Genomic DNA, 26201 nt, shown 5'->3' with positions numbered 1-26201 from the left:
TGCTGAAGGCAGGTGTGTAGTCCCAACAGACCACCTTCACCTCCTTCTACCTCCGGGATGTTGCTCACAAGTCCTTGGACACTTTTTCCTTGGGTCCTGCGGTGGCTACTCAACAAGATGTGTAGCTTACCTGGCTCCTCTAGCAGGACAGGTTGCATCTCGCCTAAGATGTACGATTGTGATTGGGAGAATGAATGTGGAGTGACTGGCCTTTCTTCTTTCTCCCCATCGTGGCTCTCTTCCCACAGGCAGAGAGCGGATGTGCTGTTACATGGGAACTCCCGTTCTATTTTCCTTCCCCTTGCAAGGGAGCGAAGGAGACCATGACAATAAGGTAAACCCAGTGCTGGTGATTACCTTAATGTCATCTGACTTCAAGTTCTTCCTAGCCTACTTTGCATGAACTGACGATTCCTCTTTCATGCAAAAGGGACCCAGAAGTCTGACAATTGATCCTGCGTTTCTTACAACTCGATCATTTTGTCAGAGGCAGTTTTCCCTTCCTCGCTCTATCGACCAGGAAGGGAAGACAAGGTGTGGTGAACTCCAGTCAGTTCATAGAGACTCACTCAGATTCCTCCCTCCAACTAGTGAGTCTTCCTAATGTAAAGGACTGATGGTTTGTATATCATGTTGGGACAAATCACAATTTTTAAAAGTAAATTGTATTTTTCCTAAATATACAAACCCGAGGTCCTTTACATTACATTTCATGCCCACCTCATGCCACCCCTCAATCTGATACCTGGGCCGAAAGGCAAATTGGAATGTTTACATCCGAGCAGGCAGTACTCCCACCTCCCGGACGGTAGTTAACTGTCTAACCACCTTGTTTGAAAGTTCAACGGCTGTGTCCAGCCTATGCTGAAAGTAATTCCTAATGTAAAGGACCTCAGGTTTGTATAGTTAGGAAAAATACAATTTACTTTTAAAAATGGTGATATTTTTCCACAAAGTGGAGTCATGGGCACATACAAAGTAAATGGTGAAGGTTTTGAAGAGATGTAACTGAAAAATGCTGAGACTCATTGCTGAACTGTTGGAAAGATGTAACAAATGAGAAAATTGCTGAGAGATATGGTGTTCAGATGCTGAAGCAGCAAGGCAGAGAACAATTGGAAGGCTTTGAAGAATGTAGATAAAGACCAGGACAAAATGGGAATTGAGGTGGAAAATTTATGTCTAACCCCTTAAAGGGATCAACCTTACATAAAAATGATGATGATGTAGACTCTTACTCAGGAACCTGCTAGAATTTTGTTATCACTATTGACATTTGTAAAGCTTTTAACTATGTGGTATATTATTTCCATATTGAAAAAGTGAACACTGACAACAATTTGTCATTTTTCCTACTTTCCATCCATAAAATTGAACTTTGTCTCTGATTATAATTAGATCTCTATGAGCTTGCTGTTATGTTGGGAACAAGATCATGTATACTATTTTTATACAAGTAACATTCCAAGTAACTACATAGCTATTAGTTTCTAACTATCGTGGCAGTTCAGAATTTGAAATTCGCAGTAACACTATTGTTTTGGTGTAGGTAACCAGACCCTGCCTACTTACGGGAAGAATAGTCACTGTACTGGAGAACTAAATTCGTTTCTGCTGGTCAATGACTGATCGTCGGGTGGTTGAGCAGCCCTGATTTGAATTTCACCGGATGGTTGTATCTTTTGCCTTTGGTGAAGTTTTCATTCGTGTTGGTAGCACGCTAATAGTTATTAGCTTAGCTAGTTCCTTATGTTGGACTCTAGTTTTTCTAGTATTAGGTATTGCAGCAAAGGCTGTAATACCAGATTTGCTTCTGCTAAGTATGACTGGCACACTTTGTGTTGCCATTGTAGAGGGCAGATTTGCTCGTTTGAACTTAAATGCGATGAATGCAAAGACTGGGATCGGGAAATGGAAAGTTTTAGATGCACATCTTGATAAACTTCAGAAGGACAGACAGAAAGGCGGCTGCTAGAACCGAAGCTAAGGATTCAGCCAGTCAGGCTTCTGCTCTGAAATCGGATATCACTGTTCAGCCTGTGCCTTCTATGCCTGTGTCTGCTTTCTCCCCTATCACCATCCCTCCGACTTTTCCTCCAACTCTGTTACCTGGCTCACATTCCTCTGAACCCGATGCCATTGCCAGCCTCGAAGCTAGGATAGACCAAAAGTGTGATCTTCTTGTTAACACTGTAGCCCAAATCAAGTCTTCTGTTAAGGCCTTTATGGACCAAGGGAGTGTTATTAGTGCTGGTGCAAGTGCAGTGTCAGTGGAGGAGGTGACTACTCATCCCACTGATGCTCCTAGACAAAGGTCAATGTCAAACTCCCCCAAACTTGGGCAGAGACTAACTGGAGGTCTAAGGGAGGTCGGTGGGGTTTGCCCACGGGTAGTTGCCCCCTCAACCGAGCCTGTTTATTGTACCCAGGACTCGGTGGACAGCCGTTGGAAAATCATCCATATGGGTGTTCACGCTCTGTCGTCCAGTGACCAGGACCCCAGTGCTGACAGAGGGCGTAAGGGCTCCTCGACAGTGTCTAGGCCACTGAAAAAGCATGTTCCTTTCGTTGAGCGAGCTTCCCTGCTTCCAGGGAGCAAAAGCATAGTCCTCTTCCCTCCTGAAGTTTTTGGGATACTCCCAAGAATGCTGTGCTTGATACTTCTGTGACAGAGCACCAGAGTTTGGTGCCAAAGCTGTTTTCCTCTTCAAAGGAGCAGTCCGAGCGACCAGTTTCTGAACGTACAGTGTTCAAGCGATCTGTGTCGAAGTGCCCAGTGTTTTAGTGACCAATTTATGAGAGCCCAGTGTCTGAGCTCCCAATGTCCGAGCACCCAGTGTCTGAGCTCCTAATGTCTAAACGCCAGTGTCCGAATGCCAAGTTTCCGAGTGCCCAGTGTCCAAATGCCCACTGTTGTCTGAGCACCCAATGTCCATATGCCCAGTTTCTGAGCACCATGTCAGAGTGTTCACCTGTGTCAAACATTCCCCCGTATCCATGTGCACACCTGTGTCGGTGCGACCTCCGGTACTCTCGGCGCCAGTAGCCAAACGTTTAGCACCAACCCCTGCTGTCACAGATCCTTCTTTGGAGCCTATCCAATGGCAGTTGGATAGCATCCTAGGCCTTTTGCAGAAGCAGCCTTCTGCTACGCAGGATCAGCCGGACTTAGCCCCTTCTTCTATTTCCTCCAATGAAGAAGCTGATGGAGGAGCCATGGAACAAGAGCATCCTATGTCAGTGTATGCAGCGCTCTTGAAGTACTTCCTCTTCTGCTACCCAACTTTCTTCTCTCCAAGGGCTGGTCATTTCCAGTTCAGCCTTTATGATGAGAGTCCACCAGGCTACCAAAGATAGATACCTTTCCTCATCCTCTAGGAAGACATTAGTGGACATTGACAGTTGGTTAGCAGAGAAGCAGGAGCTTTGTAAGGCGGTTTTTAGCACACCTCCCTCTTGCTTATTGCCAAGAGGTACTTGCCATATTCAACTGGGAAAGCTCCTTCTCAGGGAGTGTCTGCTTCCTCCCAGTGGGACTTCTCCAGCCTTGTTGACTCAGCGTGGAGATCGGCTTTTAACTCCGCTAAGATCATATTCACATCTTCGGGGTTAGACTGTTTTATGAGAGAAGTCTTTAAAGTCTTTGAAGTACTCATCATCTGGGACTGGACAGTGGGGGCCTTAGCCAAGAAGATAGAGGACTGCAATACACTTCAAGAGACTTTCTCTTCAGATTGGTTGGGGGCGCTCTCATGTGCGGATAAGGCCATCAGGGATGGCTCCCAAGAGCTGGTGGCCTTATTCTCCATGGGATTTCTCAAGAAGAGAGAACTGTGGTGCACTTTTCCTACAAAATGTGTCACTCCCTCTCAAGGGTCGGCTCTTTTGTTCGCACTTTTGGATCATTCAGCCTTATTACCGAGAGCTACAGTAGAGCACATCTCGTTGGGCTTACAGAAAAGTCGACACGACCTTTTGATGCAGTTGATAAGGTGTCTAAGGAACCAAGCCAGGTGTTTCAGACTCGTTCAGTATGAGGACTGTCTCACCGCTGCAGCGGCAGCCCTTTCGAAGTGGAATAGCCAAGTTCCAGCCTGTCTGCGCTCAAATCTGCAGTCAGTCCGACCAGCCAAGAAGTCGTCCTCCAAACCAGCCTCTTGCAAGTGAGGTTCCAGTCCTCCGTGTCCCCGTAGGAGCCAGGCTTCTCCATTTTTGGGACAAATGGAAAGCCAGGAACACAGAACCCTGGGTAGTCAAAGTCCTCAAAGGGGGCTATGCCCTTCCCTTCAGGGAAGAACCTCCTTTGATGTCCTCACCCACCAGCTTAACAGCCTACTCGGTAGGCTCGGAGAGGCTTTTGGCCCTGAAGGAAGAAGTCTTGTCTCTACTCGGGAAAAGGGCTATAGAGGTGGTCGAAGACTTAAGCACAGATGGTTTTTACAACCGACTATTCGTCATCCCCAAGGCATTGGGAGGTTGGAGACCTGTCCTGGACGTCAGCGCACTGAACATTTTTGTGCAGACCACCAAGTTCAAGATGGAAACGAACCAATCATTCCTGTCAGCCATTCATCAGGGAGACTGGATGGTGACAATCAACATGTAGGACACATGCTTCCATGTCCCAGTACATCCGGACACCAGGAAGTATCTGAGATTTGTATTCCAGGGCAGAGTCTTTCAGTTCAGAGCTCTGTGCTTCGGCCTCACTACAGCTCCACAAGTCTTCACCTGTGTTCTCGCCCTTGTTGCAAATGACTCCATCTCATGGGTATCAACGTCTGTCTGTACTGGCAGTCCCCGGTTATCGGCGGCCTTGGTTAGCTGCGATCTGGTTTTACAGCACTTGTCCAGCGACGACGATAACTGGATTTTTGACACCGATTCCTGATTACCAGCGCTGATCTCCGGTTATCGGCACTGATCCCCAGTTATCGGCAGCGCTGATCCCCGGTTATCGCCGCAGATAACCGGATACCGGCACCGATAACCGAGGATCGGCATTATTATCGCTGATTTTCGGTTATTGTCACACTCTCAGGAACGGAACCCCGCCAATAACTGGGGACTGCTTGTATATGGATAACTAGCTGCTACGCTCCCCATCAAGAACAAGATGCATGGACAACCTTCAAAAGAGTTCTTGCCCAAGAGTTGGGCCATTTAATCAACTTTCAGAAGTCTCAATTAGCTCCCAATTGATTCTCTATTTGGGGATGAGGATCGATGCTCTGACTTTTCTGGCTTTTCCATCCCACAAAAGGATCCAAGCCTGCGTACAGAAAATAAGGAACTTCATTTCTTGCCCGTCATACACAGCCAACGAGTGGATGAGTCTGCTGGGCACACTCTTGGCCATTTCTTGCCCATCATACACAGCCAACGAGTGGATGAGTCTGCTGGGCACACTCTTGGCCATCGAGAAGTTTGTGCCTTTAGGAAGATTACACACAGGAGTCCTGCAATTATTCTTGAAGGCCAGTTGGCACAGGAAAACTCTCCCAGACTCCTTCATTTTTCCTATCACTCCCGAGATCAAGGAGGACCTTTGGTGGTGGCTTGCAGAAGAGAGGTTTCTAGTAGGGAAGTCACTGCAGCCACTGAGCCCCAACCTAACGTTGTACTCAGACGTGTCGGATCTGGGTTTTGGGGCTCATTTAAATGACAGGGAAGTTTCCAGGATGTGTTCTTTAGAAGAAAAGAGGTTACACATCAATGTAAGGGAGTTGAAGGTGATCCATTTGGCCCTCCAGCATTTTGCGACAGCAGCGTGCGACAAGACAGTCACAGTCCATTCAGGCAACATGACCGCATTTGCCTATATCAAGAATCAGGAAGGGACTCACTCCTCCTCCCTTTACGAAGCAGCCAAGGATCTTTTTCTCTGGGCACAGAACAACCGCACCAGAATCGTAACCCATTTCATCCAGGGCAAGTTAAACGTTCTTGCGGACGAGTTAAGTCGCTGCAGACAGGTCTTACTGATGGAATGGACGCTGAATCTGCAGGTACGCACCAACCTGTGGAAACGGTGGGGAAAGCTGTCAATAGATCTGTTTGCAATGTCGAGAAACCATCGCCTCCCCGTTTACTGTTCCCCAGCCCTGGACCCTCTGACATGGGCGACAGATGCCATGCTCCAGGACTGGTCAGACTTGGATGTGTATGCCTTCCCACCACTCAGTGTGGTGAGAGAAGTCCTAACCAAGTTCATGGCTCACAACAACATGTCCATGACTCTTGTAGCTCTGTTTTGGCCACAGAAGGAGTGGTTCCCAGACCTTTTCAGTCTTCTAACAGACTTACCCAGACTTCTACCTCAGAAGAGAAGCCTTCTAAAGCAGCCTCACTTCCATCGGTTCCATCAAGGCTTATCCGCTCTCGCTCTGACAGGCTTCAGACTGCCAGGGAATTCAGCAGAGCGAAGCGCTTTTCAAGAAAAGTTGCAGAGGTAATCACCAAGTGCAGACATCAGTCTTCTGCTAATGTCCCCCAGGCAAAGTGGACAGTCTTTCATAGCTGGTGCTGAAGGCATGACATCTCTTCTTCTAAAACCTCTGTAGCACAGATTGCTGATTTTTTAATATTTCTGGGGTTCTCTCGAGCTTTAGCTACCTCCACCATCAGAAGTTATAGGTCTATGGTAAACTCTGTATTTAGACATAGAGGTCTGGATTTGTCTAATAATCAAGACATAAGCGATCTAATTAAGTCCTCAGACACTTCCAAGTAAGAAAAGTCTATGTCAGGTGCCTGGAATCTAGATGTCATCCTCATAGATGTCATCCTCAAATGGCTCTCTGGCCCTCCATTTGAGCCCTTTCACTCCTTATCACTGAGAGATTTAACCAGGAAGACTCTCTTTCTAGTTGCTTTAGCTATGGCAAAGAGTATCAGTGAATTACATGCCTTCAGTTAGACAGTGGGTATTTCGTAGGGATTTGAGGTCTGCTCATTCACGCTTGGATTCCTGGCAAAGAATGAATCCCCATCCAACCCCTGTCCTCGTTCGTTCACAATCAGGAATTTAATGGATATCCTTGGGCCAGCAGACTAGGAGAGAGCTCTTTGCCCAGTTAGAGCATTAAAGTACTACTTAGAACCAAGAGGATCAGAGGTCCCTCTCAGACTCTATGGTGTTCGGTGAAGAACCCCCTCACAGCCGTTGTCGAAGAATGCCTTGGCCTTCTTTTTTAAAGTGTTATTGCTGAGTCACACTTGGAAACTCAGGAGGACTTTCTCCCTGTTTTTAAAGTCAAAGCTCATGAAATAAGAGCAGTCGCTGCTTCGTAGGGTTTTAAGAACTTGTCACTCTCCACAATTCTCCAATCAACATACTGGAAGTCAAAATCAGTGTTTGCCTCCCATTATTTGCGTGATGTGGAGTCAGTTTATAGCAGTTGCAGTATTTTAGATCCATTGGCTGTGGCTGGCATGGTATTGGGGGAAGAAGGATAGGGAGTATCCCTTCTATTCCTCTTATCTCCTCACCTTGTTAAAGGATGTTTAGTTTTGGGAAGCCTGGTGGTACTGTGTACCTGGAGTACCCACCAGTCATTGTTTTTGACAGATGGGTAACAGTTTTGTTTTATAATATTGTGTGGTAACAAATTTCTGGTTGTGTTTATTGTACTGCGCCCAGGGCAAGGGCACTTGTTTTTTGTAATGCCTTGCCAGCCTTCAGATTACTCCTCGGCTGCAAGTTCCCCACTGAAGTAGAGACAACCCTCAGCTTCGCCGCATAACTACAGGTTGAGACGAGCGCCAACCAGAGGCAGTAGCTTCTTGCTGCAGCTCTCTCACCAAGTAAGGTTTCAACAAGCATTAAACCAATGCTAGGTACCTTTCTAATTCAAATTCATCTCCTTTACTGAGTGTTTTTTAGTAGAACATGTCCATGCATCCCACCTCCTGTCGATGTGGGATTCAGCTATGTAGTTACTTGGTAAGTTACTTATATAAAAATGACATTTTTGTGATAAAGTTTTATATATACTTACCAAGTAACTACATGATCAAAGTCCTCCTGTCTCCCTTCTCACAGACATAGGATACAAACGAACTGAGCTCTCCAGCACTGTTGTACCTGTTCTTCCCCGAAAATGGGCAGTGTCTGGTTACCTACACCAAAACAATAGAAGGTTACTGCAAATTTCAAATTTTCAACTGCCGCGATAGTTAGAAACTAGTAGCTATACAGTTACTTGGTAAGTATATATAAAATTTTATTTTATCATAATGTCATTTTTACTTTTAAGACAGAGAATAATTTACTGTTGTTCCCATCATAATTCTCTTTTGCCCAGTGTTGTTTCATGTTAGTTTTTACAGTCTGTTAGCTTAAGTGTAATTTATAGACTATTGTGTAGACATTTTCATGGGAAAATTAGCTTGTATAATTTGCAGATCAATGAAGGCCTTTGAGAAAGATTTCATAGTCAATGCAGAACCCCATGTGCATCCAAATATGATAGCTTGGACTCTTGAACTTGAAGACAAAGGTCGTCGTATGAGAACAAGAAGTAGAGATCAAAGCAGAACAGGTGCAAATGCTTCATCAACCATTCGAAAGTATATAGTGAGTATGCAATTATCATATATTTTGCAGGATGATGGTACTCTATTTCCCTAACATTTTTTAGTGCATTGTTTTTATTCCAGAAATGCATTTTTGTCCATACAAGAATACAAACGTAGTCTTTGTATGAATTACTGTAGGCAAAAACTGGTCTGGTTGTTGAAGCTTGGTGACAAGGCAGTCAGTTAGCAGCAGATGAATATAACAGCATTTTTTTTTTAGCTGCTTTGCTGAACAGATGTCTCATGTTCATGTTATAAGAATGATGATGCCTGATTTTCCTGCATGTAAAAGCATTAACATAGGTGCATAAAGGTATGAACATGTGGGTATTTGAGGTTCATGTCATCTGTGAGCATGAACCCATATTGTTACTGTTCTTTTTCCAAGGTCATAAGTGTACCATGACTACCATCTCTGAACTGCATTGAGCATCTCTCATGTCACCCGCCCAGTGGAAGAAGTAAAGGTCAAAGTGGACAATGCCAATGAAGGCCCTGTCATTGTCTTTAGAGGGTAATACACTTCCATTCTCCTCTGATCTTCACTGGTTTTGACCCTGCTCCTACTGTTTGAATGTTGCTCAGCCATTATTCTCCCCTTGCTTGAGAGGAAGGTATACATGATCCAGACTGATCCACTTGGATTTTATCTGTCTGGAACTTTGGTTGGTGCAATGGGCATTTCTATAATCCCAACTTTCTTGCTTTGGTTTCCATTCTGCTTATGAAGTGACTCTGAGGCATATCCAGAAGACAAAGCTGTTGAAGGTTTTGTGGTCTCTCTTGGGCATCATTGAGACCCTTCTCTTATGCCTTTTTGGAATATTTGGCTATGAACTAAAGTTCCATGCTTGCAGCAGTCTTGTGGACCCCACTGCTTTTGCAGTCGCCTCTTTGACTGAGTTATGTGCATTGTCAAAAGCTGCCACTGTTCCTGTTCCCTGTTCTTCTCCCTTCAGAGATATATGCCCTGACTATCCTTGTTGAGTCTGGAAGAGCTTGGAGAAATTGGTTGTAAGAGATTGAAGAAACACCGCTGTGCTTTGCCACCTCTTCATTCATGGCAAACTCCTCACATTCTGCCTTGTCCTTCCCATCTCCTGATTGGTAAAAATGTAGGAAGTATGCCCATAAGGCAGCCGTTCACAAGAAGGCTAAAAAACTTTCCTGGCACCCATTTACAGGTCCGGGTGATAGCGTTCTTGCAGGGAGATCGACTTTCAATCTTGCTTGTGACTGATCACCAGTGTATGAATCCACTTATGTCTGGTCTCTGTTGAGTGATCCCAGTCACTCTTGATCACCTACACAAACTTTTTTGGGAAGAGCACTGGCCTTGACTTTTCCTGTACTTTGTTTTTAAAGGTAAGAATCTTCACATCTCTGGACTGTAGGTTGATCTGGTTCTTCAGAGCTAGTTTGGTACGTCTTGGGATGTTTTTGAAAAGTCCCCAGATCCTCGAGCATGGTAGTACTCCTGTGCTTATTACTAGCCAGTATGCTTGTCCTTGTCAGAGTGCTCCTCTTGGGGTTGACGCAGCCTGTGCTCAGCTCAGTAGTGGTCCCCTTGGGACAGGCAGTGCTCACTTTTGCTTTCCTCAGTTAGGTAGCATGACCAGCCTGGATGACTCAAGTCTTGAAGACAATGAAGGTGATTGTATGTGATAACCTCCAATGTCTTTGGGTCATGACTTTGTGTCTGAGGCTAGTTCTAGGTAATCATCACAATCCTCAGAGCAGGCACAGAATTGGGCTGCTGTTTCTCCTCCCTCTTGTCCAGCAGAGCTCCATTTGGGGGTAGTGCTGTCAGTGCACCTCACATGGTGCAGTGTTGGCATTATTTAATGTTCTTTGCACTGTCCCTTCAGCCCCTAGCTGCAACCTCTTTCATTCCTTTTACTGTACCTCTGTTCATATTCCCTTTCTTCCATCTGACTTTCAACCCTCTCTAACAATTGTTTCACAGCGCAGCTGCAAGGCTTTCCTCCTGTTACATCTCTCAAACCTTCTTACTGTCAGTGTCCCTTTCAGCATTTGGCCTTTGGCCTAAATTCTATATTCCATTCCACTTCCAGCAGAGGTTCCGCCTTGGTCTGTCTTGGATTTTGCTGAACCCAAGGGTCTTTTGCCAAAAACACTCATACTGGACAAGTTGGAGAAGCTATTTCCCAAGGTAATTGAACTCATTTGTGAGTAGACTGGCTTTGGGGATGCAGCAAGGACTGCTCATTGGCACCCAGCATTCTCTTTCAAGTGCACCTTAGAGTTTGCCCCTGAGGCTAAAGCCACCAGTTCGGCTGCCGCGCTCTTTTCTTTCTTATGGTGTACAGTAAACTCCCCGTATTCGCAGGGGATGCGTTCCAGACCTTCCCATGAATAGCTAAAATCTGCGAATACTTACAACCCCCCTCTAAAAAAAACACTTATGCCTGTCTACCATGAAAGGTCAAACACCAAAGTATGCCTAAAAATACCAGCCTACATCAAATATACATTAAACTATTACCTTATTACTGTATTAATCTTTGAAATTATATTATTAATATAATTTCCAAGCCATCTTAAACATTTTATCATTACATTTATACGTATGTACTGTATGGCTTACAGCTGTAGGTGAAAATAATCCAGTCCCCCCTATGTATTCAGCCATGCACATTTTCTTTCATACAGTTACAAGCTGCCCTGTTTTCGTTTAGAGGGGAACCATTGGTATTTATACGTAATTCATAAAAAAGAGAGAGAGACAAAAAATAAAAAAAAACGTATGCACATTTAAAAAAATTTAATACTACGTACATATTAAGATTACTACATATGTAAATCATACGGGTACTCACCAGTGATGAATGTTGATTAAAGATGATGATGAATTAGCTGTGCAGTCCGATGAATGACGACGAAGATATGACTGCACAGCAAAGCAGAGGAGTTACAACTCATCTGAGGGCGCCTCTTCACCTTCAGGAGGCACTTTGGGTGGCACTTCTGCAGTTGATTTGGGAGGCACTACTTCAGGCGATTGGGAAGGCACTACTTCAGGTGATTCGAGAGGCACTTCTTCAGGTGATTCAAGAGGCACTACTTTGGGTGATTTGGGAGGCTCTGAAGGGGCCTTCTTCATCCGCTTGATGAACATGGTGATAGGCAGCTGCTGTTGCTGCTTTTTCATGGTGGTAAGGGCTTGAATATAGGGCTCCTATGCTAAATCAAGGATGTTTGAAAACTTTAAAGAGCATTCCATATAAGGATCTTATGTTGAAACATACTTCTGCGTATCCTTGATCATTCTTTTAATGTGGGACAGACGTTCCAAAGTCAGGCCGCCCTCCTTTTCCTCCTGCTCCTCCCCTGAACCTGGCGTATCTTCTTCCTCACTGGCAGACTTTGTCAGGTCTTCCAAATCCTGGTCCATCAAGGGGTCAGAGTGGGCATCAATGAGGGTGCCCATTTCATCCTGGGTGATGTCCTCGGAGCCTTCTCCACCTAGAATCCTCGCCAACTGGACAGCCTTATTAATGGATGAATGTTGAGTTTCTTCAGGAGAGAAGCCCCTGTAATTATGAACACACTCCGGCCACAACTTGTTCCAGCACGCATTCAGGGTCTCCTTCTTCATGTCATTCAGTGATCGGCTGATGATGCTTCTTCATGTCATTCAGTGATCGGCTGATGATGTTCATACAGGGGGCAATCGTGAATTTACGCCAGTAGTCTTTTAGCATAAATTCACTGTCATTGTCCATTGTATTCACAAGGTGCTGGAGGGAGTTCCCAGTATAGAGTGCCTTAAAGGCACAGATCACGCCCTGGTCCATAAGCTGGAGGAGAGAGGTGGTGTTGGGAGGGAGGAACTCAAGCTGGACTCCCTTGTAATAAAGAGCGAGAGGGTGGCCACCAGCATTATCCATAATCAACAACACCTTGAACTCCATGCCCAAGTCGTTCAGGTGTTGCCTAATTTGAGGGATGAAGCTCTGATGGAACCAGTACTCTGTAATGACTTTGGTGATCCAGGCCTTAGGGTTATGCATCCAGAACACAGGAAGCAGTGCCTTGTTCTTATTCTTGAGGGCCCTGGGGTTTGCAGCCTTGTAAATTAGGCCTGGTTTAATCATGAAACCAGCCGCATTCCCACACATGATGAGGGTAACCTTATCCTTCTGGGCCTTGAATCCGGAGGCTTTAGCTTCGTCCTTCATGAGGTATGTCCGGGAAGGCATCTTCTTCCAGAACAGGCCAGTCTCATCCATATTGAACACCTTTTCTGGATGGTAGTCCTTCTCCCCAGTGATTTTCTTGAAGGTCTCCGGATATTTCGTGGCTGCTTCAGTGTCTGCAGAAGCTGATTCCCCATGCAAAGTAACAGACTTTAGGTGGAACCACTTTTGAAATTGGTGGAACCACCCCTTGCTGACCTGGAAACCTTGAGGTGCTGATGATGGTCCTGCTTGGGGCTCTTTCCCCTCTTTTTCTTGTTTCTGTAGGTGCTGGTTCATCGAAGCCTAAGAATTATAATTCCCCTTCTTCAGCGCCTTCCTCTGCCTGTACTACATTGTTGCCTTCCGTAGCAGTTGATAACTGCTGGTAGAGTTGTCATGCTTTGATTTTGGAGTCGAGAGGCACGTTCTTCTTCCGGCAGTCCGTTATCCAGAATGCCAGAGCAAATTCCATCTTCACAATTGTTTTATTCCGCACTGTCGCAACTGTCTTTGCACTACTGAAGTAGCTCATACTCACAGACTTTTGTATCTCTATCTCTGCCTCTTTCTTCTTGATATATCTCACTGTGCTCTCATTAATATTAAAATGGCGGCCAGCCACGGCAAAACTTTTGCCCTCCTTTAACATGTCAAAAACTTTCACCTTCTCCTCGCGTTTCATAACAGTCTTCTTTCCTTTAGACTCTTCGCCAGAAGTCTTAGAAGGAGCAGGGCGTTTTTTAGGAGGCATTTTAGGGCCGAATACCGCTGATGCATACAGATTAAGAAACCAAACACAAAGATGCATGATTTCACACAGTAAGAGGATGCTGAGAACTGTGCATGAGCTGAGAAGGATGCCGTGGATGCGGTCTCCCAGAATTCCATGTTTGCGAGTTGGTCGTGAATGTTCAGCCAATCAGCACCAAGTGAACAGCCAATGAGCACCAAGGAAAATGAATGGTGCTTCAGGATTGGCTGCTTTGCAGATGACAGCCAATAGTGTATCGAGTATCATTGGTCCTGGGTACACAGCGTCCAGCATCTCGAGTTCTTTATATTTGCAGAGAGGTGGCTTGGGTGAAGCACTTTTAAGGAAAACAAATATATGTTATTGAAATTTTGCTGTGTTTACATTAATATATTACAGTATACTGTAATAATTTAAAATTAGTAAATCATTGTTTGTCATACAAAATGTACTTACAGTAGTCATGAATATATACTTAGTACGTACATGAAAATGCTATTTACCGCAGATGTAAACATACGTAGCCTGCTATTCCTGTTGTCTTATGTATTTTAGATATGCTCTACTTACTACCTGTAGTACTGCATTATGCATCATCCTAAAACTTTTTGTATGTAACATTTAAAAATCATCCGACAACAAAACATTTAATAAAATGTACAGTACTGTATGCGCAGAATATCAATGTTAGTAGTATATGTATGCGCAATACAGTAGTACCATGCGTATACCGTAGCGGCAAATTATCGGCAAATGACACAATATAACTTGTTTCATTGCTATCTCTCGTTTGTGTGTTTTGCATGTACAGTACTATGGACTAAGAATATTTTTTGAAATCATGCATTAAGATGTCCTCTGAACTCTGCTTCTGCTAAGGCCTCTGGCAAGTAGCCTACAATTAATGAATGATGAGAAGAAAGTAGTCATGAAAGTTACAGAGAAGCAGCAGCCCATTACGGCATGACATTAATTGCATTCGCCTGCATTGATCATGAACTAGGTAAAATATTCATGCAGCCCTACTGTACCACCTTCGTTGCCATGTTCAAATACCTAAACATGACAGCGCCTCCCATCATTCATCGTACTGCACAGCTAATTCATCATCATCATCATCTATAGCATACTGTAATCAACATTCATCACCAGTTACTACCCGTAAGATTTAACATTATTATTTATTATTATTACAGGTACCCAGTGTAGTATTACATAATATTATTTAATTTCTATTACTATTATATGTACTGTAGTATTATTATTAATGTACATTATTATTTAATGTTATTATACAATAAATAATATGAAAATACAGAATATTGCTACATGAAAGAAACAAAAAATCTGCATACACGAATAGGCAGGTTCCCTGTGAATATATTTATAGATATATGTTCCACAGAAAAACCCGCAAATATGTGAGTTTTCCCGCAAATAAATTTTAAATAGGTTCCACAGAAAAACCCACGAATGGCTGAGTCCGTGAATCTTGAGAAAGCGAATACAGGGGTTTACTGTATTGGAGGATACACTGATTTCTGGATCAGAGAACCCTCTTTCCTCAAGTCACTTGGCCAAGCTGCTTCCCCCTCTGATGTGAGATTGGAGCTACTAAACCCCAAAGAATGCCGAGACCTGCTGTCTGCAAGTAGACTTTTCAGTTTTTGGATTCACAAACAACCTTCCCTTGGAATGGCTTCATGAAGAAAGGATCTCATGTTTTGGCAGCTGAAGCAGTATCAGTGCAGCCAGTCATTGTGGTATAATTCTAAGTTCATCATGGCTGGACCTCTGGGTCAATACTAGAGTGGATTTCTCCTCCTCCAGTTAAGGTAAACTATGCATCCACTGCACATTTGCTTGGCTTTCTCTTATACCATCCATCATTGTGTCCATATATACCATAGTCCGATGATTACAATATTGTTTTCACCTTGTCCTGAACTCAGCATTATCCAGGGGGTCCCCAGAACCACAGTCGTCGTCTTCTTCTTTTAACGTGCTTTTTGCCCATTTTTGTATGGGGTAAGCACAGTATACAATTCATAAAAGTGAAATATACAATTCATAAAAGTGGAAAAAAACCTTGTTTGAATGGTTAGCAATGCTGCACAGGTGGAAAGAAACATTGGTAACACTGTTTACAATCATGAGCATGCTGAGAAAGTGTTATTTTGAATATAAAAAATATCAGTGTATGTGTGGAAAATTCATAAATAGCCACGTTTTACAAAAAGGTCAATCAGCTATCATGATGAAGTGGGTTGATATCAGTTCTAAGTATGAAAACTTGAATTCAACAGGCATGTGTACAACAGAGCAGTATCAACTTATACCTCTCTTGATGGAGTAATGGTAAAAATGCCAGTGTGTTTCATTGCCTCCCAGCCAGTTGGCAGCTTGAATCCTACTGGTGATGAAGTGCTTATCAGTTATAATTCCCACTGGGTGTATGTTATCCCCGAGGTATAGTGAATTTGGTATTAAACAATATTTGTAGCGTAATATTTTTTACAATAAAAATGTCACAGTATATGTGACAAAAAACCATAAATAGCTACATTTTTTTTACACATACCAGTAAGCTGTTATAGTGGAGGTGGATTGATAAGTACAAAAACATGAATTCAACTGACACATGTACAGCAGAGTCCGTATTAACTTATACCTCTCTCGATGGTCCAGTGGTAAAGCGTCACTGTGTCATCGTTTCTTAACCAGTTGGCAGTTTGAGTGTCAGTGATGATGAAGTGCTTTTCACTTAAAATTCCCATTGGGTGTGTTGTTTCTGAAGTATAGAGAATTTATATTAAACAATATTTGCAACTTATTTTTTAATAAAAACAAAATGTCATGTTGTGTCACATGTACAGTATGTAAATATATTCTGTATATGGATAGTATGTATGTATATATACATGTATATATACAGGTTGACCATCACTAATCCGGCAATCAGTAGTCCGGAACAAACAGTAATCCGGCACAAATTTCGGCTAGAGTAATTTCCAATGTTTCCGCACTAATTTTCAAATTTCCCGGGGCGCTGCGCTAACTCGCTCGCCGGCCGCTTCGATTTGGTGGCGCAGTGTGCTGCATCAACAAACTGGTAGCCTAGCCTACATTATACTGAACTTTATTCAAATATTAACAGTATTATACAAACATCAACATAACGAATGTGCACCTTTTTCATGGATCTTTTAAAAAGTTATGCTTTACTACATTGTTTCCAATTGTGTATATTCTCATATTGCTTTTGTATTATAAATTGCGATCAATGTTTTGTTTTCAGAATCGATATCCCAGTGTTTATTTCGCCTCATTTAACTAAGTTCAAAGCGCTTTTCTTGTTTCTAGTTAGCATAAATGAATATGGATACTTTATTTATTTGGGGAGAGGATAATTTTCGTTATATGAAGTGTTTTTAAGTCGAAATATAACTTAAATACGTTTCATTGTGAAATTAATTTAGCTATTTTTTTTTTTTTAGTTAAAAGCGGTCCCGGTTTCATGACGGGGTTCCGTTCTTGCGTGGCGTCGTAACCGAAAATCGTTAACATTGTCGAAAATCGTCAAAAATCATAAGAAAATCTTACTTTTAATGCTCTGGGTGCATTGAAAACGATTTTTATTATTGAGTTTTACATCAAAAAACCTTCAAATTATGATTATTCTGCCATTTTGGGGCCATATTTCTTCCGTCGGATCGTATCTGACGTCGTCGTAACCCCGGAACTGTAAGCCAGGAAATAATTTCTGATGAATTATTTGGGCATGTATGTTTTGTTTTGGGGCATGTGTTTTGTGTAAAAAAATCAAGATTCCGTTTGCTATTTTCTCTTGATTTCATCATAATCGAGCTTTACGTATTTATCTTTTATCGGCGTGAAAACAGTAGTAATTTGTATTCTTTCATGCCCAGTAGTTTTGATTAAAATACATTCTCTCGAGTTTTATTTACGGTCGAGTTTCATCCATGTTGCCGATGGTCATTAGCAGCTTGAACATTGTTTTCTCAGCTTCAGCTACAACTTACAGCTTTAAGTAACTGTAGCAGTATGTTTTCCTGCCGATCTTTTCTCCAAAGCGAATGAGGGTATAGTGTAAAAAATATATCTGTCCTATTGTACAGTACTTAACGTCAATTGTAACATAACCACGGTAATTGTGTATTACCGTACGATGGTTGAAATACAAGCAAAACAGTTGTTATCCCATACGATTATTAGCAAAACAAGTTTCCCGTTCGGTTGTTTATGGCTGTACGCATTTACGCAAGAGTATAACGTTACTAACAATACTTTTATCATTCTCTTTTACTTTTTTAACTAGCAGATAGAATAAAGAGATGGAGGAAAAGAAGTTTTTCTATTGTAAGTTGGTCTCTCTCGCCGCCTGATTGTAGCTGCTGCTTGCGCGAATTCTAAAAATATTTCCTAAATATTTTTGTACCAGTATTAATTGCTAACCCCATCGTAATCGTAAACTCGAAATATCGTAAGTCGAATTATGGTAACTTGAGCACTACCTGTATTTGATAATTGTCTTTTCTTTATTATCCAACTTGTACAAATTTATGGGATGTTTTAATTCTAAGATAAGGTGCTTAGCTACTGGGTTTCGTGTATTCTAGCCTAATAAATAGCTAATCCGGCACCCTCCAGGTCCCAATGATGCCGGAATAGTGATGGTCAACCTGTATTGTATGTATACCATATATATATATATATATATATATATATATATATATATATATATATATATATATATATATATATATATATATATATATATATATATACTATATATATTTCTGAGTCAGCCCGTGTCAGCGGTGAAATTCCATACTAACACGAATTTCTAGGTATAAATTGCTAGATATACCAGAGAAAAAAGAGCTTTCAGGAATGCTGGGGTTACTACCCCCAGATCGACGTCTTCCCTAAGGAAGACGTCGGTATAACCAAGGGTGAGTGAAAGGATCACAACCACAGAGCTACACTCGATAGATATCCCTATGTCAAAACCCCCGGAAGAGAGCGGTGAGCCGTTACAGCTCCCATACACAGGCGTCCGCCAGACCGGCGACACCAGCGCCACCTACTTCATTCCATTTTCTAGCACGTGACTGATCACTCTCAGAATTTTTGTGCTTGTGCCCTTTTTGGTGTTTTTCTGCTTTTCGACATGTCTTCAAGCAGTTTTACCATCTCCAAGTTAAGTACCATCTTATTGTGGGGTTTTTTCGATAAGTTTGGCTGCATCTGTCCCTTTTTTCACAATTATGAGATTGTTGTTATGACGCCACGGCGTCCCCCAGCCAGCCATGCCGACCGTGAGACAACCCCTTCAGTCTTTTCTGTCGGGGTTGTCTCTTTGTCGTTATATTACTTATCTGTCCCCGCGGATCTCTTCCTGGCAGTGTTTCCTGCAGTGGTTTTATTGGAGTTTTGTTTAATTTTTCTATGAACCCCATACGAGTCCCTATAGGGTCCCCGTCATACCCCGCTTAGGTCTCCCCCCCAGGATGAGTTCCTAGTTGGTCTTAGTTATTTACTATTATTATTATTATATATTTTGGCGTTGGTGCTATTTATTTATATATATATATTTTGTTACCGCTTCGGGGTAGCGGCAGCTTTAGGTCTAGCCGCTCCTCCGAGGTAGGCTACGCACCTCGCATGAGCACATTATTCTTAGAAATTATTCTTAGAATTTATTCTTATGTATATTGTGTGATGTTTTTATTTTATGTCATGTGTGGGTTTTTCTCCCTTGCCTATCATGTTAGGCTCGTATTGCTTCCTTGTCCTCTCGCCCTCCTCATAGGTTAGGTGTGGAGTGATTCATCGGGTTGAGGGAGTTTTGTTGCTGTTTCCTCTGTGGCCGTTTTTGGGGGTGGCAGAGTGAGCCCCTTTGTTCTCCCCCTTCTTTTCGAAGGAGATAAAAATAAAAAGTGGAAAAAAGAAGAAATAGACTTGAAAATCAGAAACCATAGTATACCAATTGGCCAAACAGCAAAATTTTTAGGATTAGTATTTGATACTCACATGAACTGGAAAGCCCACATAACATACATGAAATCAAAATGTAAAAGAGCATTAAACCTAATTAAAAACTATCGAACACTACTTGGGAGCCGATAGACATACCCTTACTTTATTGTATAAAGCAACAGTGCTGTCTGTCGTTGATAATGGAAGTGAAATATATGGCTCGGCATCAGGCATAACGCTGAAAAACGGTAGACCCAATTCATAATGAGGGTCTTAGAATATGTTCAGGAGCTTTTTCGATCATCACCAAAATCATCTTTACAAGTTGAATGTGGTGAACTACCTCTCTCTCTCTCCATAGAGAGGTAGTAACAATGAAGAGTGCTCTGAGAATTCAGACAAATGATTCTCCAACCAAAAAATTATTTGAATTAAGAGATGTGTTTATAAACAATCATCCACCTTCTTTCCCAATTAGAGCTAAAAGATTATTTGAGTCGCTAAATATATATGTACAATTACCCTTAATATTAAAATTGCCTCCTCCTTGGACAATGAACAAAATGAGAATTTGTACACACTTGAAATATTTATCAAAAAGTCATTCATATACTCCAGAATACCATAGACAACAAGCAGTAGAGCATACAATCTGAAAAGGTCCACATTACGCAATATGCACTGAGGGATCTAAGTCACAATACGGAGTGGGATATGCTGCGGTATCCCAAAACAAAACGTATCAGTTCTCTCTCCCAGACAAAGCCTCTGTATTTACAGCTGAGTTATGTGGAATAGTATCAGCCATAAAAATAATTAGAGAAGTCTCATATAATAATTTTGTAATTTATAGCGACTCCAGAAGTGCTATAGAAGCTATTCAAAGCTATAATAAAAAAAATAATATTGTACAACATATAAAGTTCTCACTCCATAAATTGTATAAGGGAAAAATATTGAAATATATTGGATCCCTGCCCATGTAGGGATTAAGGGAAATGAAGAGGCTGATAAAGCAGCTAAAGAAGCGGTCCACATGACAAGAACAAATGTAGACATCCCTATCAGTGACTATAGAAGATATATAAAAACAGTCATTGTAAAAAAATGGCAAAATATATGGAACGAAGAACCTGAAAATAATAAATTAAAACAGATAAAATCGAGTGTTGGAAAATGGAGTTCGTCATATCAAATGAGAGACAAGCACAAGTAATTCTGACACGTCTTCGAATAGGCCATACTCGTTTGACACATGGACACTTAATGAACAGTCTATGTGGCCCTCTTCCCAAATGCCCAGATTGCAATGTGCTGATAACAGTTAAGCATATAATGTGTGATTGACTAAAATATAACCTGCAGCGATTATCAAATTTTGGAAATAGACTGATAGAAGAAATTTTGTCAGAATCTTCAACATTCTCAATAGTACCCATTTTAATGTTCATGAGAAGCTGCGAGTTAATTGGTAAAATATAAAAAATCAAACAATCAGAATAATGAATTTCAAAACAAGTAAATTTTATGATTTTATTTAGTTTATTGTGAATTTTAATATACCTTTTTAGTGATTATATATGGAAGCAAGAGTTTAAATGTATTTTCTGGGATCGACCTGTGTCGCTGAGTGAAATGTCCTTATATAGCACACATTTCTAGGTATAAATATTGCTAGATATACCAGAGAAAAAGCTATACAGCTAATAGGATGCCAGAGTTATTACCTCTGGGTCGATACATCCTTATAGGATGTCGGTATGTCATCTAGGAGCGAGTGGAAGCCACTACCACAGATGCTTAACCCAATAGATTCCTCCTCTCCAAAACCCCTCTACCTAAGAGGTGCCAATACAACGGTCCCCCACCACTCGCTACTACTAATTCTACCCATAATGCACCATCCGCTTATAGCACGCTTTGTCAACAACACTGGTTGTTTTTTCGTGGTGTTATTCTGCGTCTTTTCCCTTATTTTTGGATTATTTTGTACCTTCATGATGACTTCCATTGATCAAGGCGCATCTTCTTCCAAGTTGAGTATTCAATTTTGATGGTTTTGGGACTTGATCGGGTTAATTTAGTCCCGTTTGTTATTTTCGCCTGACCGGCTCGGGGCTGCCATTTCGTGTTCGTTCGTGGCGGCTGTCCCCAGCATTATCATGTTATATCTTCCTTCGTTTTAGACGTTTGAAGATCAGTTTATTATGATTCTTTTTATGATAGTTTCAATTTTCGCTCGATCTGACGCGATCGGCTTTTATTATTATATTTTAGATAGTTGAAAGTGAGGCCTAGCCTAAGCTTTCCTTTATATGCCTTATGTAAGTGCATTTGTTAAATGTTGTTTTTTTATACCATTTCAATTGATTATGTATCAGTATTCTTGAGTCTGATTTGGGTGGTGTTTTTATTTAGCCTACCTGACCAGTTTGGCTTAGCCGATTCTTGGAAGGTAGGCTAAGCTGGCCCCAGTCTTTCTTCCTTCTTTGGCCTATAGGCCTAAGTAGGTAAGGTTTTCTTGGGTGGCCTTCGTTCGGGTTTGGGTGCAGGCGCTTCCTCCCTGACCAGTTTGATTCTTCAATCTCGGAAGGTGTGGTTTGGTGCTAGCGCTCTTTCTCGTTCATCATTTGGCGTATCCTAACCTACGTGTCCAGGCGTTGACCTCGGAAGGTTAGGCTAGACCATAGATATTGTGGTTATCTTTTGCCTTTTTATGTTTATCTCACTCCCATTATATCAGACATTATTATCTTGGCTCTCCCTTTGGGGCATTTTAGAGCAAAGCTCATTTGCCCCTTCGGTTGAGATGACACTTCGTGGAAGGTGCCTAGGCACCTGACCTGTTGTTGTCGCCATATTTTTAGCTCCCTCTTCTCCGCTGTTCCGCCGTCCGGACTTGTTCCGGCGGCTATCGTTAGCTCGCTCTAGCTCCTAGTTGGAACTATAGCTTGAGCGTCGTCGCCTTTTGTTTACGGCGGAATTGTAGAGGAGTTGGGATGAATATTGTTAATAGGAATTGTATTTTTATTTTTATTTTTATTTCTGTTTCTGCTTCTCTACCGTTCCGTCATCCGGACCCGTTCCGGCAGCTATCGTTAGCTCGCCTTAGTTCCTAGTAAGGACTATAGCTTGAGCGTCGTTGCTTTGTTTACGGCGGAATTGTAGAGGAGACGGGTGGAATATTGTTTATTTTACTGTTATTATTACTGTTGTTTCTGTGAGCGGTGTTCAGTGAATCAGTCCCGAACCTTCGCTCCGGCGACTACCCCTCTCTGGTTGTTGATTTCTGTGTGTGGTTAATTTCCATGATGCTCCGGCGTCATTGGAATTGCTTTCCGGCGTGATCGGCTTCAGGTTTGGCCCACCTGTTTAGATCTCATCGGAGAGTTCCGCCGTAACCCCAGTTCTCAACTCCGGCGTAGAGAGGAATATTATAACTTTTAAGTATTACTAGTTTAGCTGTTCCAGCGCTTATTTTAGATACTCATGTATCAATTCTTCTTATAGGTGGTGCATTGCCAGGAGCCAGGCTGTAATGCCTACCTGCAACAACCCTGTGGCCACGTAGCCTGCAGGTCGCATGCTGGCTGTGCAGTCGAGATCGAGGATCATCTCGTCTGGCATCCAGATGGCTGCGACGTGTGCTTCACCCTCTACTCTGATGTGATTGATGATTCGGTACATTAACCTTATTTCACGCTCGATGGTTTCAGGCAACTCTAAGTATACTTGATAAAAGGATAGCATCCTTGTCAATTTCTTTTATTGACATTGTATTTGATTACAGGTCCCTCGGTCCCGTCAAGCTTCGTCTCTGGCGACCTTGAAGATCTGGGTCGGCGGCTTCGGTCGCAACGTGGGTCAGGGGCGCCCCTATGTGCTGGCAGAGGACATTTGTAATATCCTCTACCCTAATGCTAGGGCCTCTGCAGCTGTAGCCCCCGAAGTGGCAGAGCCCCTGATCAACAAGATTCGACTGGAGACTCAGGTCTCACCGGAAGATCAAGAGCTGTGCGGCGAAGTGGCCGAGGAAGTGGCCAACATTAATCTGGACATCAAGCCGATGGCCATCGACCCAGAGGAGGAAGGTAGGGAAGTAAGTGAGGCAGGTAGATCCATTAATCCATTGTCTCTTAGCTCACCTGCGTCTTCGTCTTCATCCTTTCAAGGATTCTTCTCTACCTTGGGGCCCATTCGTCGGTGATCCCCAAGGTGAAGTCCTTGATGAAGACGAAGGCTTTACCCAAATTGTCGAAACCCCCGAAAACTCCATCTGTACCAAGCTCCACCAAGGTGTCATTGGCTCCCAAGCCTTGACTTCCTCCCAGAAGGCTACTCCCCTTCTAAGGGGTCGAGAACGAAAGTCAAGCAGGTCTAAAAACCTGACTTCGACCCTGAAGCCTTTGCAGAGTCAATGATGAAAATGCTCTCTGAGCAGGTCACTTCTCAGTTCGAGGCAATGTCTCGCGATCTTGCCTTGAGTCGTCAGGGAAGTATGTTCAATCCTTGGCGGAGAGACTGAAGACGCAAGAGGAGTCGCTTGCCGGACTGGTTAGTTCAGGTCCGGTACAGTAACGAAGTTTTGTTATTCCAGATGCCTCTAAGCTGCCAGCTTATGAGGATTGTAACCCTTGGCGTCTCGCTTTCAATGCCCCCTTCGCTAATGGTAAATTAACCATCGAAGGCTGTGGCACCCGCCCCGTGGAAGATTACGAGTTCATCCCGGCGGATCTTGTTTTTCCCTTCCCGGGGTATGCTCGTCTTTCCGAGGAAGCCCTGGTGAGGGAAGATAAGGTTCCCAAGGAGACGGTGATCTTCCCTAGGGACCAAGCGCAGTCGGCATGGGTTAGGATCCTATCTGACTGGGAGTGTATGAACACTAAATTGACCCCTCATAAAGGCCGTTTCACAATGTTTACTGTGAATGAGGATGTTCCAACTCCTTGCACCTCCAAAGTAGCGGAGTTAACCCTTCAGGCCGGAACAGAGGAGAAGCCGATGCCACAGCTTCGTGAGACGGAGCCTACCTCTCTTCTCTTTCCAGCAGACTTAGAATGCTGGGCTGGGGCTCCGGAAACCTTCACTGTGGGTAAACTAGATCCGGAGTGCGCTTCGAATCTCTTTAGCGAACAGTTGCCCAGGATTCCGGAGTCTCTGATCAAAGCTGAGTATGAGGCTAGGTGCCGTCTCAGCAGGTCCATCAACTCCGTCACCTCGGCGGAGTTGACATCTGCGGTATATAAGGACGAACCTCTGTTCAGGATCCTGACCAAATCACTTCTGGCCTCATTCCAGAGTGATTTATTTGACTTTATAGTGGCAAGAAGGAACTGCCGAAAATTTGTTCTGGCCGACGCTACCATCCGTCATGAGCCGAACAAACTCATAAAATCCTCTGTCTGGGGGACTGACCTCTTTCCCGAGGACATGGTGAACTCGGTAATTAGTGAGGCCTCAAGGGCCAATCAAAATCTCAGGATTTGTTGGGGACTTCCTTTCAAGAGGAAGTCCTCAGAGTTTTCGGGCCCCAACCTAAGGGCAGGAAGAGAACTAGGAGGTTCCACCCTTACAAGGCACCCCAGACCCAGACAATTGTTCAGGCAGTTCCAGTTGGCCAAATTGCTCAGCCTTCCACCTCCAAGGGACATCCTCAATATGTTTTGCTGAACCAACCTTCCCACCATCCTGCTGGTTCAGCAACTTATGTCTCCTCCCCGGCTTTCAACCCTACCTATGAATCACAGTCCTTTCAAAGCTACCGCCATTTCAGGGACAATAGAGGTAGAGGAAGTTTTAGATCCAGGCCCGGTTCCAGACTCCAATCCAGAGGAAGAGGCTCAAGAGGAGGCAGGGATAATAAGCCCTCCACTAAGTGAACCTCCTCAGGTAGGTGGGAGATTGCGCCTCTTCAGGGACCATTGGACATTCAGTCCATGGGCCCACAGTATTATTTCAAAGGGCCTAGGGTGGAGCTGGGTAGGGGGACCTCCTCCACTAGTCAGGTTCTATCAGACTCCAACACCGGATCTGTTAGACTATGCGAAAGACTTTCTTTTAAAGAAGGCAATAAAGAAAGTCAGGCATCTAAAATTTCAAGGACGCTTGTTCAGCGTGCCAAAGAAAGACTCAGACAAGAGAAGAGTGATTTTAGACCTATCAACTCTAAATTCTTACATTCAATGCGACAAGTTCCGTATGTTGACCGTCTCTCAGGTGCGGACCTTACTTCCCCGTGGGGCCGTCACCACCTCTATAGATCTTACAGACGCTTATTATCATGTGCCAATAGCAAGAAACTTCTCCCCTTATCTAGGGTTCAGACTGGGCAGACAGGCTTACTCGTTCAGGGTAATGCCCTTCGGGCTCAACATACATAGCACCCAGGATCTTCACCAAATTGGGAGAAGCCGTGGTACAGGAACTGAGATCTCAAGGTATCAAACTCATGGCTTATCTAGACGATTGGCTAATCTGGGCCTCCAGCGACTCCGAATGTCGGAAGTCGACCAAGATAGTCATTCAGTTCCTAGAGCATCTAGGTTTTCATATAAACACAAAAATCTCGTCTGACCCCAGCAGCCAAATTTCAGTGGCTGGGCATCCAGTGGGACTTAAGCACCCACAAACTTTCGATTCCCCCAGCAAAATGCAAAGAGATAGCC

The 26201-nt window shown here is 43.2% G+C and overlaps 1 protein-coding gene across 1 annotated transcript in view; it reads left to right on the top strand.

Annotated features, from left to right (window-relative positions):
• LOC136836290 (uncharacterized) overlaps window positions 1-26201 on the top strand; it is a 484005-nt gene that overhangs the window by 358321 nt on the left and 99483 nt on the right. Inside the window, exon 4 of the mRNA XM_067100354.1 lies at window positions 8358-8578. Coding sequence (XP_066956455.1) covers window positions 8358-8578 — 221 coding nt within the window. The remainder of the gene's footprint in view (window positions 1-8357; window positions 8579-26201) is intronic.

Source organism: Macrobrachium rosenbergii, chromosome 56 (genome assembly GCF_040412425.1).
Source record: "Macrobrachium rosenbergii isolate ZJJX-2024 chromosome 56, ASM4041242v1, whole genome shotgun sequence".
NCBI lineage: Eukaryota > Metazoa > Arthropoda > Malacostraca > Decapoda > Palaemonidae > Macrobrachium > Macrobrachium rosenbergii.
The sequence above is the reverse complement of the archived record's forward strand: the minus strand, read 5'-3'. Positions and strand labels throughout refer to the sequence as shown.